Below are 18,047 nucleotides of genomic sequence, written 5' to 3' on the forward strand. Positions count from 1 at the left end.
TCGTATAGCTTCAGACGCACCACGGAGGGCCTCAACCTCTGGGCCATCTGGTCAAACCATCATTCATAGCATGATGGGACCACACACCCGTGTTAGACACTCAACACGTACTAGGCCATCCTGGTCAGGATCTGCGCCCCAAGATATTTGACAGCTAGAACTGCCAAATCAATGGCAGCATGTCACCATCGCCAATGTCGAACAGGCACGCACAATTTGTGACGATCTCAAATACCCAACGGTCACCACAATACACTTCACATCCCGCATCAGTACTCATTATGTCAGATACTCGCATTGTAGCACACAGCTGTACCAACCGAGTTGAGAGCAAAACAACTATACACAATCCCACGAATCGCCGAATGAGGTAATACAGTACACGCAGCATATACAGTCCGATACAATCTATACCTTGGCAACAATAACGATCAAAGTTTCTCACAGTCTCACATAACCAATCGCAAGCAAAGCTCCATACAGTATACACAATAACAATCGCGCTCAACACACGAATTAATCATTAACATCCCCATCAGATAACACTCCCGATGCCGTAACCACACACACGAGCACAGACATTCCGTTCATCCTACATTCACACAGCCAGAACCTCGTTCAGCAGCCCAACGGTCAACAAAATCCCATATGCAAAAACAATAACCCGGCACACGCAAGATGGGTGAGGTGTGTGTTTAGGGCTGGGTGCGTTGTGTCACGACTCGCCTGAGAGGCTGTGAGGAACTTGAACCACGGCATCCTCTTGCGACAGGATGCCACCAAGACGGCTGAACATCTTCCTCCACAGGCGTTGAGAATGGCGGGAACGGCGTTTCGGCGGGAACCGCGTCCCGACCGGCTGCCACGATGGCGATCGCACGCGCACGATGCGCACAATTTTCCCGCCCAAGCACCCACATTAGCGGCGGCGGCGGCATTCTCTCTCCTCCAGCTTCGGTGCTCTCCCTCGCGATGGCGGCGAAACAGCGGCGTGCTGTGCGTCCTGCTGCCCCGCCTGCAGCGCCATGGGAGGTGCGGCTCCGTCGTCGACGTTTCCCGGCGGCGCGAGAACGGCAGCGGGCTGGCTTAGCCCCGTCGGCAACGCTCGTTCCGCCCACCGGGGGAGCGGCACCCACTTGCCCCGATGCGGCAATCACGTTCACCTCGTTGTCGTCGGACGAGTCCGTCAGCACGTCCCTTCTCTTGACCGACGTCTTCCACATGTCGGCGTGGTTCGTAGAAATTCTGACACCAAATGTAGTGTTCGATTTCACTCGGACAACTTCTGCCTTTCTTCGAACACCGCTTTATTTACAACTCTCAGCATGTCCTCCACATTCCACAGTATCCTGGTCGCCATGGCTCGCTCGCCGTGCTTCACTCGACTCGCTCGCCACCTTTGTCTCTCCACTCCACACGATTACTTCGCTTACTCCGCCGCTAACTTCTTCATACTCTTTGGTTATATTCGGTAAAGTCACGTAGGTAAAAAATAAAACAACAAAAATCACGACGTTTCGGCCACAACACAAGTGGCCTTTATTAGGTGAAGGGACCGTACTGTCCAGAGGACAGCGTTGGAGTGAAGACAGCCAAGCCCAGGTCGCGTCCTTTAAGCTGATTTCTACATTCAACCACCTATCAAAGAAGAACACAGTTCCACATATAACAAAACTAGACGTCAACAAAATCGTCATTAATCAGAGTAGCACCCCAATTTCGGACAATCTGAAAACAGTACTGGCTAGGGGGCTAAATTTTGCTGTCACCCCAAAACACATACCAGTAGATGATATCATCTCTCAGGTCGATGTAGCCCTCAAAGGCGTAGGACACATCCAAGCAGATGTTGCGAGAGCTGAAATAGCCACTATTCTTTAGAATGCTAAGAAACCCATTAGCAACATCAGCAAAAATGAACGCTGTGAACTCGCGAATTTAAAAAAACAGAAGTGACATAGTCATCCTCTCAGCCGATAAGGGAATCGCTACTGATATTATGGATAAAGATTCATACAACAACAAAATCCAAAATCTGCTCAACGATGGAAGTTACTCAAAAATAGCCTAGCGATAAAAACCAACAAGATCATCACAAGTTCGACCTCCCTAATCGACCCAACTAAACGTCCCTCCCTAAAACCTTCTAATGCAAGACCCCCTAGATTCTATGGTCTTCCCAAGATTCATAAAGAAGGCACCCACTATGACCCATCATATCCACGATCAACTCCCCTACCTATAGACTGGCCCTTTTTCTGTCAGATACCTTGCTACCTTTCACTGACAACACGCCCTCAGCAGTACTTAACTCAGCCCAATTGGTCTCTATGATTCAAAGACGTTGTACTGTCCCCTGACGATATCCTTGTCAGCTTCGATGTGGTCTCTTTGTTCACCAAGGTCCCAGTACCTGATACCATTGAAATAATTGAAAATTTGGTCCAACATGGACTAGACCCCGATACACCTGCACTGGTTAGGCACTGCCTCAACAATACCTACTTTACTTGAAATGGCTCCTTCTACAAACAGAATGAGGATACCCCCATGGGATCCCCCTTGTCACCAGTGATAGCCAATATTTTCATGGAGAAATTTGAATCAGACGCCATCCAGACTTCCACTCTCAGACCTTCCCTGTGGAAGAGATATGTAGACGACACTTTCGTCATTTGGCCACATGGCCTCCCGGCTATGGACCTTTTCCTCGACCACATTAATTCCAGACACCCCGCTATCAAATTCACCATGGAAGTGGAGAAAGATGGCAAGCTGCCATTCTTGGATGTTCTGTTCGAGAGGAGACCTGATGGCTCATTGGGACATTCTGTCTACAGGAAACCCACCCACACAGATTCATACTTGAAACCTGATTCCCACCACCACCTGACGCTAAAGAATTATCTCATCAAAACGTTATACCACAGGGCTCATTGCATTTCGGACCAACACCACCTGACCAGTGAATTAAAACATGTACATCTGGCCCTCAAAAGGAATGGATACTCTGACCGTACCATCCGCCAAGCTGTTTCTCCCTCCATACAGAAACAACCACCTGATACTCCGATCAAAACCATCACACTTCCATATATAGCAGGCGTTACTAAAAAGATCTCCAAAATTCTAAACAAACACAAGATCCTGGTCCGGTTCAATACAGTACACAAAATCCGTGACCTGATCCCTTCTGTGAAGGATGTCATTCATGACTTACAGTACCCCGGGGTTTACAAATGTATTTGCACCTGTGGTGACTGCTATATCGGGGAGACGAAACGACATGTCTCTGACCGAATTCGCGAGCACAAATCAGATTTGAAACACGGCAGAACGAATTCTTCTGCCGTAGCTAATCACTGTTACAATGCTGTGGGTGATCACGATATAATTTTCTCCGATACCAAGGTCCTCTGCAAACCCACGGGTTTTTATCAGATATTTATCCACGAGGAAATTCAGATTTACAAACACAGACACAATTTCAACCGAGAAGATGGTTTAAAATTAAGCAATCATTGGAAAGATGTTCTAAATCATACCAAACATTAAACTAATTTTCAATGGTACAGTATATTTATTCAGGTAGTGTATCCCAAACTTTCACAGCAGCTTATTTCCCTTCACACCAACATTTGCAAACTCCCCCCCCCGCCCCCCCCCCCCCCCATGCCGGTCCTCTACAGCATTTTATGCCAATTCCTTTGTCAAGGCGTTTTTTGTTTCCCAGCTTTTTTCCCTTCACACCAACATTTTTAAACTCCCCCCCCCCCCAAGCCGGTCCTCTACAGCATGTTATGCTAATTCCTTTGTCAAGGCGTTTGTTTCCTCTCACACAGCTTAAAGGATGCGACCTGGGCTTGGCTGTCTTCACTCCAACGCTGTCCTCTGGACAGTACGGTCCCTTCACCTGATGAAGGCCACTTGTGTTGTGGCTGAAACGTCGTGATTTTTGTTTTATTTTTTACCTACATGACTTTACCGAATAGAACCAAAGAGAATGGATCCTTACAATCACGAAAGCTTCAAATCTAGAATTAACTTCTTCATCTCCGCTCTCCGCTATCACCGTCGCTATGCTCACTCCACTGCTAATTGCTTTGTCTCTGTTCACCGCTATCACCGTCACTATGCTCACTCCACTACTAATTGCTTTGTCTCTGTTCACCGCTATCACCATCACTATGCTCACTCCACTGCTAACCGCTTCATCTCTGTTCACCGCTATCACCATCACTATGCTCACTCCACTGTTAACTGCTTTGTCTCTAACTCCGTCTCAGCAACTCCGCACACATCGTCTTTGCACACAGCGACTTCGCACACAGCGTCTTCACACACAGCGACTTCACACACAGCGTCTTCGCACACAGCGACTTCGCACACAGCGACTTTGCACTCAGCAAATCCAACCTCCAACTCTTCACTCCAGCTCCCCTAAGCTCTCCAACTTCAACCCATCTCCAAGCTCAACTCCTTCAACTCAACACCCTTCAACTCCACTCCCTTCAACTCAACTCCCCTCTGTTGACTCCGACTCCCGCTCTTATACCCGCTCTCATTACACCCCCAATTAATTAACCCGCGTCCCAACGGCGCTCCGCGTGACCGTCGAACCTGTTTCTCGCCAGACTTCCAGACGCTTCTCCAGCCCCAGCAACAGCACCAACCAATCGCAGCCGTCCACGGCTACCCCAGCTTAATTGCCTCAACATAACCTGCACTGTATTCGCCTTCACTACAGACTGACCCAAGATAACCCGTACTGTCTGTGTGATCATGTAATCATGCTGTTTGTGCTACACACCTTCCTACTCCACTACACAAGTATAGTGACGTAGAATTGGTCATTGGCAGCATAGTGCTTGTTGCTGGAAGGGGAGGGGATCTGCAGTTACAGCAGCCCTGACTGACAGCAGGTCATGTGATAGACCAGAGAGAGGGATGTAGGGGAAAGGTTACAGAAGGGGCACATGAGGGAAGCCCGGGAACATGCTAGTAGGTTCTAGAAAAGGGGCGTGGCCGGGGCAGATTGAGGCAACGCTGGGAGGATAAAAGGGGGCCCCGAGCAGGAGCTCGGGGCTGTCATTTGGAGTGTGATCCCGTCTTGCTGCTGGAGTCTTCGTTGCCATCTCTGTCTTCACCTTCTCGGCATCGTCAGTCAGGCAGTCTGCCAGCTGTCCTGACTGGGAGCTGTAGTTACTAAGTGTGAACTGTTAAGGCTGTTAATAAACAGAGTGCCTCCTACTCTTAGTGTCTCTGAGTCAGTCACTACACATGTAATCCCCATTGATGTATGGTGATCTGTATAGGCATGCATTTAAATTGCAACATTTCTAGTTTAACATGTTTAATTTAACTTCTCAGACCTCTCACCATCTGACAGTTTCTTATCTCGATGTATGAGCATCTTGATAAGAGCGGATTTCTGTGCAGAGTGATGGTGTGGTTCTGCATTCAGATAGGCATCATTGTGCATTTTCTTTCGGTAAAAGCTGTGTATTTTTTTGCCATTTTGACCGTGCCCGAGCAGAATATCCAGAAATCGGAGAGTTCTGTCAACTTACACTTCCATGGTGAACTAGATGGGCGGGTTTGCAAGTTGAGATGATTTAGAAATTCGTTAAATGTATATTTGCCGTGTCGTCAGACCACCAGTGTGTCATCCACATATCTAAACCAAGCAAAGAGTTTTAGTGTGCTTGAAGCTATTGCTTTTGCTTAAAAAAACTCCACGTATAAATTTGCAATCACAGGAGACAATGGAGAGCCCATTGCTGCTCCTTCCTTTTGTTTATAGAAATCATCTTTCCACAAGAAATAGGTGTTCTTAAGAAGGTGTTCAGCTAGTCGTGGGATATCTTTGGCAAAACCAGTGTTCGTTTCCAGAGTATCGAGTAATTTAATTTACTTGTTGCCCGGAACTCTGGTGAACAAAGAAGTCACATCAAAACGTACAAGATTTTCATTAAGGTTAAGCGTAATATCTTGAATTATATGTAAGAGATGCTCTGAGTTTTTAAAGCCCAAAAATGTGCATTGTATGTATAAAAGCTCTCAATGCATGATCGAAACCACAGGTTCAAAAGAATTGAATGTGTGGCCATTTTGTCTCGAATACGTTTTTTGAGAGCCTGTGTACATGCAACACAGTGCTCCGTGTGTGTTTGTTTTGTTAAATCTATTTGCTTTTCTGGCCTGCCATAATGCTTGTTATTGGTTCTCATGATTTAAAGACTTCACAACAAATAAAAAAACAAACCTACTTCTTATTGCATTTCACAGTTGCGAGCTTTTTCTGCCCGTCTGTCTTTAAAATGTGGCTACTGTTTTAAAAACGGTGACATCAGTTTTTGGGCAGCAATTCGTTTCTTTGGTTATCAACGCATCTTTTGTAACAGTGGGGGCCCAGTGGGAAGTCAAAAAAGGAAAGCAGCTGCTAATGTATCTGCGCTGATACCTGGTGTTATGGCTGCCATGGGCGTAGTGGATGTAGTTGTTGTAGTAGCGGTGGTTGTAGTAGCGGTGGTTGTAGCAGCGGTGGTTATACCTGACCGGATGGTAATGATAACCACCGCCTCGCCCCAGCCCACAGAGTTATTGGCCCAGCAGGAGAACGACCCAGAGTCTGACTCCACTAGCGGCCGCTCAAAGGACAGGGAGTTGCCGCTCACAACCGTCCCGTTGGGCAGGGAGCCGTTTTGCCTAAGAGCAACCACACCACAACACAGGGAGCACGACACACGGTGAGCATCGTGTGATTACACTGCTGCAAAACTGCGAAGAGAAATGTAATTAGATGTACAGTATGTATGTTGAACTTCTTTTGGACCGTATATGTAGCCAACCGTGGTAATCTGAGGTGCAGGAAAGGAGAACAAACTAAACACAGGCAGTTCTAAAGAAATTAGTTTTCAATCTAGCAGTATGGCAAAACATGTTGCATAACAGCCACGGAATAGGGAGTGGAAGAACTACATCTAGTCACTGTTTGAGAAAGGGCTGTAACAATGGCAACTACAGTCGCCTCACGTTTTATGCGCGTTTATGTAACGCGATTGTGAAATAGCGCGTTTGATTAATTTACACTTATTTTAGTTTTTCGCGCACTATCATTGAAATGACGTGCTCTACCGCGTTGGCCATGCTGTACGAGACATGCTTGCGAGCTCATCGTTAGTCAGGCAGCAAAGTTCAGTAGCAATGCTGCCTGAGGTGCAGCAGTATGACAACAACCACAAGCGTGGGAAGCGGCAACAGCATCTCATTCTCGCGTGCTATTTTGAAGATCTTGTCCACGTGAACTTTTCCTGATGCACACATTCGAACGCACCATCATCTCCATTACCCCCTCTCTCTCCAGTAATCCCACCAATTCTCTCCACTCCTCCCCTCCACAAGCCCCAGTTACGCCGCCACATTCAAACATCTCACTACGTGTACAAATATTTTTGTTTAACTTTATTCTTTTTTTATTTAAATAGGATGTCACTATCTGTAATACATGTATGGTAGTATTGCAAATATAATGTATGGTAACTAGTGAAATATGTGGATGTGAGAATGAGGTTTTCTAGTCTGCTCTATCCTTAACTCCAACAGAGTTACACACTATAAAACAAGAGGTAGCTGTATTGACAGTTTCTTGTGGTCCCTTACCTGCCCCAAAGGTAGTGCATGATGTTTGGGTTCGCATCTGCTTCACAAGTCAACGAAGCTGCTTCCTTATCCACGTACCAATCGCCATCGTAGCCAGCGATGCTCACACTTGGTTTGTCTGCGAATGGGGGCACATGCACAAGTTCCTACATATTGCTCGAGTCGCATTCACGTGCAAACTTCAGTTATAAAAGTGGTGAAAAATCAATTGAGGGGTATTCAGGACAAAAACAAGAAACCAATTTTGATTAACTCTTATCAGAGGCAACTGTAGATTTCACAGAAACTTAGCCAGGGGGTTATCCACTGCTACAGGACGTTACATCATTACTCCAATGTATCCGCGTTTTTTTTCTTCAGAAAATACCTCACGTCTCAAAGATCTGGGGGCAGGGGGCAGTTACAGTGCAGCGCGCTAATCACAGTGTTACCCCCCAACATTATGATGGTCATTGTTACTCTTGCATGATGTATGTATGTATGTTGAACTTCTTTCTCACCAACCGTGCTAATCTGAGATGTGGAGGAAAAGTCAACAGACTAAACACAAACATCTATTCGAAAGAAATTCGTTTTAAATCTATAATAACAAAGTGGAATGTCTCGAATGGACTCAGGGCTGCCAATGGCTATGACCACCAATCTAAGAACATTTAAACAATCGCGACAACCAGACTTTCTGACTCATTGATTTATAATGCCCACCACTCACAGTGAATGTCGAGGGTGGTCGAGAGCTCCACTAGAGGTGGCTCCAGCGCCGGGTGCTCCACCCTGCAGGTGAGGGTCCGCCCCTGGATCTCTTTCATGGGCTCTATCCTGAACTCGCTCCTCACAGTCACTTTGCCGTCTGACTCCGTCTCTGTGGTCTCATTGGAGATGCCCTCATGGAGGCCACTCCAGGTGATGGAGGCTGCGGGTTGTCCTTCCCGAGCAACGCACGTGGCCACGGTCACCAGCCCCATGCCCTCGACCAACTGGGATGGGTTCAACTCCAAGGAGACATTCGGTGGACCTGGGGCACAGAGACACAGGGACACAGAGAGACGGAGACAGAGAGACAGAGACACAGAGATGGTTAAACAATAGTTAAGTGCTACTCTACTGTGTGGAGCAGAGGTCACTTAAAAAGATCTCAGAGGTAGCTCTGTGTTATGTGGACTGTTCTCTAAGAAGGTACACAATAACTGTGGGAGATACAAACTGATTCTTATAATTATATAATGGATCACCTTAGCAAGAGATGCCACGCACCAATGGTACAGAAAGCCTGACGGACAGATGGATTACTGAATCTATCTGTATGGAACTTCGAGCATTATCCCCTCGTATGTCTGGGTATTCCTCGGGTACTCCGGCTTTCTCCCACACAAATCCAAACTCTCACTTTGAGAATTGGCCAAACATCCCTGCACAGGACCCTCCCTAAACAGACATCTAAGAATCAGAGACTTTTCTGGGTAAATAATGGAAATTGTTACTCTTGCACAATGTATGTCTGTAAATTGAACTTCTTTTGGAGGTACGGGGGAAGGACAACAATCTAAACACAAACGCAGTTCTAAAGAAATGAGTTTTCAATCTTTAGTAACAACGTGGAATATTTAGAATGGACTCATGGCTGCTTATGGTGATGACCACCAATCTATGCTCATTCAAACATCGCGACAACCGGACTTTCGGACTATTTATTTATCATGCCCACTACTCACAGTGGATGTCGAGGGTGGTGGAGAGATTTACTGGAAACTCGAATGCTGGGTGCTCCACCCTGCAGGTGAGCGTCCGCCCGTGGCTCTCGTACTTGGGCTCCATCTGGTAGCGGCTCTTCACGGTCACTGTGCCGTCGGGAACCACCTCTGTGGTCTCACTGGAGCTGCCCTGATGGAGGCCACTCCAGGTGATGGAGGCTGCGGGTTTTCCTTCCTGAGCGACGCACGTGGCCACGGTCACCAGCCCCATGCCGTCTATCAACTGGGATGGGTTCAACTCGAGGGAGACGTTCGGGGGAGCTGGGACACAGAGACACAGAAACACAGAGATGGTTAAATAGCAGTTAAGTGCTAGGCCTCTACTGTGTGGAGCAGAGGTTACTTAAAGGGATATCAGAGGTAGCTCTGTTATCTGCTTCCGTGGGCCGTTCTCTAACAAGAAGGAACACACAACCCTTTCCTATTCCGATGTTATACGTGTAGGTCATAATGGAACAATTACATTCTGATTATGTATATGTACAGATTCGGAATAAAAACTAAATGAAAATAACTATTAGTTCTGAGGCTTCCACAAGGCAATGAGGGAGGGTGTGTGGCACAGTTTGGCACCATCTATCATACGGTTCTCTGCAGTGAGTACAATGCTTGAAAACAACGGGACTATGGCTTTGAAAGTCAAATGAACACTAACCCGCTTGCACGTTCCAAGATTCAGTGGTGAACGGGACCTCACCCTGCAACTTGCAGACGTCTCGGAATGGGAAAGGGTTAACTGTGGGAGATCCAAGCTGATTGTTCATCTCATGACACTTATCGCACAATTGAGATAACATTTGGGGGGGGGGATGAAAATGGATGCAGGTTATGTTTGGTGTGGCTGATTCCTGGTAACATGTTATCCATCTAACATTTTATTTAACTGGGTGGAGTTGTGGTCAGTTATTATGACTCACAGTTGTAAGGTTGTGAGTTTAAATAGTGGTTAGTGGTGGACTCAAATTCATAATAATTTATGGCTTGAGATCATCCTCATCCTTATTTGCCGTTGTAAATCCACCCTCATGATCTCGTGACACAACAATCCGAGACTAATGGTGGAGTGGTAGCCATGGAAGGGAAAGTGTCCGAGACTCCTCCACCGTGGAGATGGAGCCGTTATCATCAGATCACGTACCGGTGTGCCAAGGTGGGCTTGGTGTATAGGTACCACTTTTTTTTAGGTCATCATTGGTCTCCCTCTAGAGAGACTGGTTCCACAGCAGATAAATATGTTCACTGGTGTTTTCGGGTATCACGTAGAGGCGGATCTCCAAACTACCTAAGGTGGCGTTGCCATGGAGCGCAATCCGCGCTGTGCGAAAAGTGTTCCCGTCATGGTAAGCCACGTTATGGCGGCAATGCGTCGTGTTAACACCACCACGCGTTATGCAAGGACTGCCCTGTACTGGTTTCTCGGGGTCGAGTGGGGGACGGGGAGGGACGATAGCCCACATCCCTTAGGTCCTACCACCAGTACCACCGTCATGCTCGTGTCAGCTGGGTGAGCCTCGGACTTTATAAAGGATTTGTTTAGAACGGCGTCATAATAACAAGGGAACTTTTCATCGGAGCTTTTCCTCCTGGGAGATACAAATACGCTTGTAGTAAACGGAGTAATTGTTTAAAAACGTGGAACTGCTACTTAGTGGAGTATGGTTGAGATACAAATACGCTTGTAGTAAACGGAGTAATTGTTTAAAAACGTGGAACTGCTACGTAGAGAGAGTATGGTTGAAAAACGAAACCCCCTCCCGTTCCCTCTGTCCCTGGTCTCCCCTTAGTATGTTAGTTATTTCCCCCCCTGCCTCCCTGCGTGGGGTCCCCACTAGGCTGGGGCTGCCGGCCCAAGACCCCCTCCCCCCTACGTACAGTCCCGTTGCGCTGAAGTGAAATTCTCGCGGATTTTATATCCCCCCCCCCTCCAATATTCGGCAGCGCATTGTACCGGGCTCACGTTTTGTCGCGTTAAAAAATTCTGCCTCACCGTTCACAGTGAGGCTGATTGTTGCTAGATCTTCGTCATCAAAAGTGGCAAAGCTGCAGGTGAAGTCTCCCTCGTCCCCGAGACGGAGGTCTTCAATGCGGATGGATCCGTTCCTCAGTTCAGAGGTTAAGTTTGTGAAGTTGAGTCGCCCGTAGAAGTCGGTGTTATTGTTAATTCTGTAACCGCTGGGAAGGGCAACGGCGATTCTCACTGAGGAGTCTCCGATTACCTTCCACCAGGTTATACTCGCAGGTATGTGTGTCCCCGTGTAGACACATCTCAGGGTGACCTCCTGCCCACGGTTCACATTCACTAACTGATCCACCTCCACTTGGGAGGTTCCCAAGGTCACCAGACCTGCAGGGATAGAACAGAGAAAGCACAGTCTATATGTAAAGGGTTGTGAAGTACACAGCAGTCTGTAATTGTTATCTAGAAACCCCATGAGACACCGGTCCATCATACTGTTGTCTTCAGACCCACAATAAGTAACTGTATAATCTATGCTTTGTATAGTTGAAAAATAAAAATTGCATATCATGCAATGCCCGTATCGTAAAACCATCGTATATATTTTTTTAGGTTTAAGAGTAGTATGTGGGTAAAACAAACTACGATTGTACTTGGTAATACTGGAAATGTGTAATATCTGCTCACCTTTGCTTCACAGACATGATCACACTTATACCTTAATTCAACTTTTCTTCATACTGCATTGTATGTTTTAAAGTTACACTGATATATAATTCTTAGTATGACAAGAACGCTATAATGAGCTCCTATACCCCTATGAGCATTTAACACGGCATGAGCCTACCTCCGTAAGATCATGAAAGCCAAGCTGATTAGAGCCTGAATAAGTGGGATAGAGCCTGAATGGGTTATCACCATCTCGCCGTCGTGGACGTCGCGGTAGCGAGATGTTAACTACCTCGCCTGGTATACAGGAGATCGTGGGTTTGATTCCGACCCTGACGCCTGCTATATATTTGGAGTTTGCATGTTCTCTCTCTCTCCTCCCGTGGTCGGATGGATTTTACCTCTGGGTCCTCCATCCAGTATTTCCCTTCACATTTGGTATCATCATGCATTTAGAGTATTTGCCTGCAATAAATGTCTACTTAATAAGCCATTTAATTTAGCTATCATTTGTGGCCAGGTCACTTCTAAATAAGACCTACACAGCTCAGTGGGCCTTACCTGGTAAAATAAAAAGTTTATAGTGTTACCATGCGTAACAATCTGTTGTTGTAGGCAGTGGTTAGCAGAGGGCAGTGCAGCAAATCCATTGTTGTCCTGTACTTCCCCCACCTTCACCAACCCGTACTGACCAGAGTGGTGAAGTATGGTCAAATAACCATCACGACCCGCATGGCGTAGGAACAGCCTCATCCAGCAGTGGATCGAGAGACAGGATGTTTGTGAACTCCTACACATGGTAATGTTGTCCCTTCTCCCGGAAATCACATCACATTACATGATTTGAGATGCACTTCTGTGGCCATCTGGAACGCTCTTCCTTCCAATATTAGGAAGCCACTGGACCTATGCACTTTTAAATAAAAATGGAAAACTAATTTATGTATAACTGCTGTTTGTGTTTAGTTTGTTGTCCTTCCCCCGCACCTCCAATTAGCACGGTTGGCTACGTACAGTGCGAAAGAAGTTCAACATAAATACAAGAAGTTCAACTTACAGGTTGCTTCTAAAAAATAGCTCAGTGTGTCCTGGTACAGTACAATTAAATTAGTTTCGTAGTTTAATTTAGTTTCTAGTGAGCCAGGGTATGTCGGCTCGACACCCATGGGTAGTGAGTTTCACATCACAACATTTCTGTGATCCACCAACCCTCGCCCCATCCACAGTGCTGGATTGCACGTGCATAGCCACCACCACCGCTTTGGGATGTTTGTTTAATGGCAACTCATGGGAGTTTTGGCTTCATGCGGCAGCTACGAGAGAACCAGGAGATGAGCCCCACCGCACATTACTAGTGGACGACACTTAAGAATATGTACAGCTGGGTCATAAACCAACATCCTTTACAAACAGCGACTATCCACCTCGTAATCTACGGTGGGGAGGGGGGGGATTGGAGTTAGCACCCAGGGTGATCTCTGTGTGATCTAAATACAGCTGTGTTCTCCTATAACGCGGTAGTAGTTGCCTTCCAGAAGAACACGCCGTTATTGAAAAATCGCGCTATAATATAAAATATAGGGGGTAAGGCACAGTCCGCGATAACATGAGATACGGACACAGGCTGAACAAAGACTGAGGCACGTGGGTAGCATCTAGAAGCATCCAGCAGCATCCCACCTTGTGTGATGCTATGCCCAGGGAGCCGTACGGCCATTTATTCCTACTCATGCGACGTAGTTCCATTCACTCAATCGGGTGATATCCAATTCGCATCTGCGTTATTAAAATGTGTTCCCGAATACATTAATCGCGTTATATCCAATTTGCATAATGAAAACAACACAGGTAATAGTAGAACGGACTTTACTTTTATTATAAAGCTTCATCACAGTCAGTAATTGGCACTCCATGAAATCTTAACGTAATCAGCTTTGATAAATCCACTTCTGGATGAACGCCTTCCCAAGCCACCACCATCTGTCATGGTCCAGAGATGGAACAATCCACCTTCAATAGATTAACCAGATGCACACGTTATAACATAGACACTACAATGCCGATGAAATGTGAACAACAGAATTTAGCTTTTAAATAAAAAAAATTATGTAAAGAAGGTTAGAAAGTTGGGGTCGGGATTTATTTTAGAACAGCTTTGTAATAATAATTTACATTTGTAAAGTGGCGCATTTAATCCATGAATCCCAATGCGCCACCACCGTGGATGGAAAGCAGGAAATAAACAAATCCTGCAGGGTAACCAGCCAGGACTCGGCGGTAGAGTACAGGCGAGTTTAAAGAGGTGAGATTTCAAGACAGACTTAAATATATTCAAATATTTTTCACGACTCTGTTTGTCTTACTAGCTAAAGCAAACCGTTCCAAAGTTCGGGAACTGCACTGAAAAAAGCCCCATCACTCCAGTACAATAAGTTCACTAAAACACCGACATCTGTTGGAGGGCCTAAACTGTAGAGCCACGTGAAATGAAAATCCCATGGAGTCGTGAGTTTATCAAAGCAGGCTTACCGTAAAGCACCAATAGCCGAAACGGCCCTTTCATATTTCACACGGGCAGCACCAAGTTCTTGAATTTCCACTCATCCGGCCTGCCTGGAGGTCGACTGGTTTTCACGACGCGCACCACCCGAGCTCACTCGGACTCATGGCAGCGCCGTGGACTTGGGACTGTGTGATTAACCACGCGCCTCCTTAATTGATAAACCCTCGTCACTCATTAACCAGGGAGACACGGAAAACATCGTTCAAGAGATGCGCTGGGCTAGTGGGGGTGGTCAGAAACATATGGGCGGAACAGTAAAGCACACTTAGCGATTTGATTAATTGTCGCTACCAGGGTTGTGGCTTTTATTTGAGATTCAGCTGTCATTTGTCTCGTTGTTTAACGATCTCCGAATAAGGTTGAACGTGTTAAATTCCATATCGCTGTCTGTCTGTAATGGGAGAAAGGCATGATAATGCTTGTAAAGATGATCCATACTTAAGTATTAAGTTGTTTCCTTCTTATGTTTAGGAGTTTAAGTTATAAACAACCGGCTAAGTTTATCAAATGGTTTGCCCTAAACTGTCGTGCCACTTAGAGGTAGATCTTTAGTTTACCATGGACCCGATTTAAATATACACTTACAGATACACTTTATTAATTTACTAAATCATCTCAATCCGCAAAACCCATCCATCCAGTTCACCATGGAAGTGGAGGTGAATAAAACTCTCCCATTCCTGGATATTCTGCTTGGGCATGACCAAAATGGTGAAATAACGCGCAAATCCTCTCTCATGAAGATGCTCATATATCGGGTTAACAAAGTGTCAGATGGTGATAGTCTGAGGAGTGAGATTAAACATGTTAAAGAAATGCTGCAATTTAATGGTTGAAATGATGCACAAATCAATAGGGCAGTGAATGCCAAAATGAAATCAAATAGCACAAGTGCTGAAATTGATCAAACAATATTTTTTTAAATACTGTTCAATTTGGGAGTAACTAATAAACTCGCCATTTTTGTGGGAAAAAATAAACATGCGATTGAGATTCAGCACGGTACATAAAAACACAAAACTAAATATCTGGTACTGAAGCTTACAACAGAAGGTGTGTACCGGATTAATTTATGCTGTGAAAAATCCTATGTTGGTCAGACGGGACGAATGATAAGAATGAGATTAAAAGGACACCAAAGAAATATTAAATATACTGCCAAACACAACTGTCGGCAGTTGCAGAACACTCATGCCAACTGGGGCACTCAATTAATTTTGATAATGTTGAGGTTTTATACAAAACTAGTTTTCTGGCCAATACTAATTACGAAATTTACGGAAATTAAAGGCAGTGTGATACACGTAGCACTAGCGTTATATTCTAAAAATAGATATTCGGTTGACGAATGACGACCGAAAGTCAATATCAGTTTCGGCCAAAACCGAAAATATGCCGAAAGAGGCCATTTGCCAAATTTTGGCGCCGAAACCGAATTTCGGTCGGTCTCTATCCCACCTGATTGGTTCACAAGTTGCGACATCACATTTACCCCCTCCATTTAAGGTCGCAACACAATTCTTGCTGTTGCCTGATGAGGCTGGTTATAATTACCGGTGAAACGTCATATTCGAATTGTAAATGTGGGTTTCCTCTCCAACACCGGTGTGCTGAACTCATAACTTATTGGCACGTTTTGTTTACGTGACAAACTATATTAATCATGCTGTGTCGGATGGTGGCGGGTTTAACGACATTCATATTTACGCGATCTAACTCAATCAAAAACATATATTATGGATCATGGTGCAGGGTTAATGTGGCCACGTGTGTCCCTCAGGAAGGACAGCCCGCATCCTCTATCACCTGCAATGGCTTAATTAATGGCAGTTCAAATGAGACTACAGATTAGGTGGAGTTCGGTTGTCTAGTACTGCCACTCAGGCAGCGGTAGATTGTAGCAAAGGAAACACCGCTTAAGAATAGGTTTTAATTTTTCGTGCAATAAAATAGGTGTTAAGATGTTCAACCACTAAATAGATACCTTTTGCAAGGCATCAAGTTTACATTAATCACACGTACTTGTGGCAAAACATGCAAACAAACACGCTCTAATATACGCATTGTCCTTGAAACTTATTGGCCTACACCAGAGACAGCCTTATTTATGGCCTTGTCTCACCACCAGTGTCAGCAGACCAGAGAACATGAAAAGGCGAACAGTACGAAGGCAATTCAAGTGAAGAGGAGATTTTAGATGGTTAAGCAGGATCTTTATTTGCAAGGCAACTCACACCATACTCCCACTGATCATCGTAAACCAACCCCAAACCCTCCAAATGCTCTCCCTTATAGAGTTCGTCTTCCCCCCTTTCTTAACACTCATTCCTTTCTTGGGCTTTTCGCCCTTGTTAACCCTCCCAGGGTTTTCCCCCCCTTGCCAATCCTTCTCGGGTTTTCCCCCTGCTAACCCTTCTGGGGCCAATCCGATCAGACTTCCTCCACTCAATAATTGGATTGCATGTCGACCACGGCAGCCCTCCCGTGACCCGTAACCCGTGGTTGTGTGATGTTTGTGTGTGAGGATGTCCCGAACATCGTCTACACAAGCATCAGAACACTTATAGCTCGAGTGATTAATGCAGACTTCATTCCTTGAAAAAGAGATATATATTTGGTGTTTGAACATGTTAACACCTCCTGTTTTTTTCCAGAAAGGGTAAAACCTATTCATATTTTTCATCTTTTTTGATTCTGGCTAAAAAGGTCCCGAAGATAAATCACGACTTCTCTACATTTTCAAGCTAAACGATTGATGCATTGCGAAATGCACATTGATACTTTTGTTGTAGAAAACATTGAATAGGCTACGTCCAGAGACTGATGCTGTGGAGAAGAGTTGGTGAGGTATTGATGGGACACGGCTAGCGTTGTACGACCCCAAACGTGCTGGCGACTGAAGCGCACACACCTCAGCTGCTCTCAACCTCACGCTAGAATGGAGGATCAGAGCTCCCTCTACCGGACCCTTTAGCAAATAGCAATACAAAGATCCCCCGTATAGATTTGAAGCTTTCGTGACTGCAAGGATCCATACACTTTGGTTCTATTCGGTAAAGTCACGTAGGTAAAAAAATAAAACAACAAAAATCACGACGTTTCGGCCACAACACAAGCGGCCTTGATCATCATGGCCAATCAAATGCTAATTTTTATGCTAATTCCTTTGTCGAGGCACCTTAATCCCTCTCACACAGCTTAAAGGTCGCAGTCTGAGCTTGGCTCTGTTTCACTAATGAAGGCCGCTTGTGTTGTGGCCGAAACGTCGTGATTTGTGTTGTTTTATTTTTTTTACCTACGTGACTTTACCGAATAGATCCAAAGAGTATGGATGCTTGCAGTCACGAAAGCTTTAAATCTAGAAGTGTTCAGCTAGTCGTGGGATATATTTGGCTAAACCTGTGTTCATTACCAGAGTATCGAATCATTTAATTGACTCATTGAC

General features: G+C 45.5%; 1 protein-coding gene across 3 annotated transcripts in view; it reads right to left on the reverse strand.

Moving 5' to 3' along the window:
- The window catches only part of LOC142906244 (nectin 1a-like), a 71,622-nt gene extending 56,710 nt beyond the window's left edge, over positions 1–14,912 (reverse strand). The window contains exons 1-3 of one of the 3 annotated variants that reach the window (XM_076053633.1): positions 14,569–14,911; positions 11,401–11,757; positions 9,375–9,674 (exon numbers count right to left, since the gene is read on the reverse strand). In XM_076053633.1, coding sequence (XP_075909748.1) covers positions 9,375–9,674; positions 11,401–11,757; positions 14,569–14,602 — 691 coding nt within the window. In that variant the 5' untranslated portion in view covers positions 14,603–14,911. Of the gene's footprint in view, positions 1–9,374; positions 9,675–11,400; positions 11,758–14,568 lie in introns of all 3 variants that reach the window. The other 2 variants (XM_076053632.1, XM_076053634.1) reach the window with 2 other exon arrangements.
- Positions 14,913–18,047: the final 3,135 nt, after the last annotated feature.

The sequence above is a fragment of the Petromyzon marinus genome, chromosome 62 (genome assembly GCF_048934315.1).
Source record: "Petromyzon marinus isolate PM22_M1 ecotype Great Lakes invasive population chromosome 62, UKy_Petmar_22M1.pri1.0, whole genome shotgun sequence".
Taxonomy (NCBI): Eukaryota; Metazoa; Chordata; class Hyperoartia; order Petromyzontiformes; family Petromyzontidae; genus Petromyzon; species Petromyzon marinus.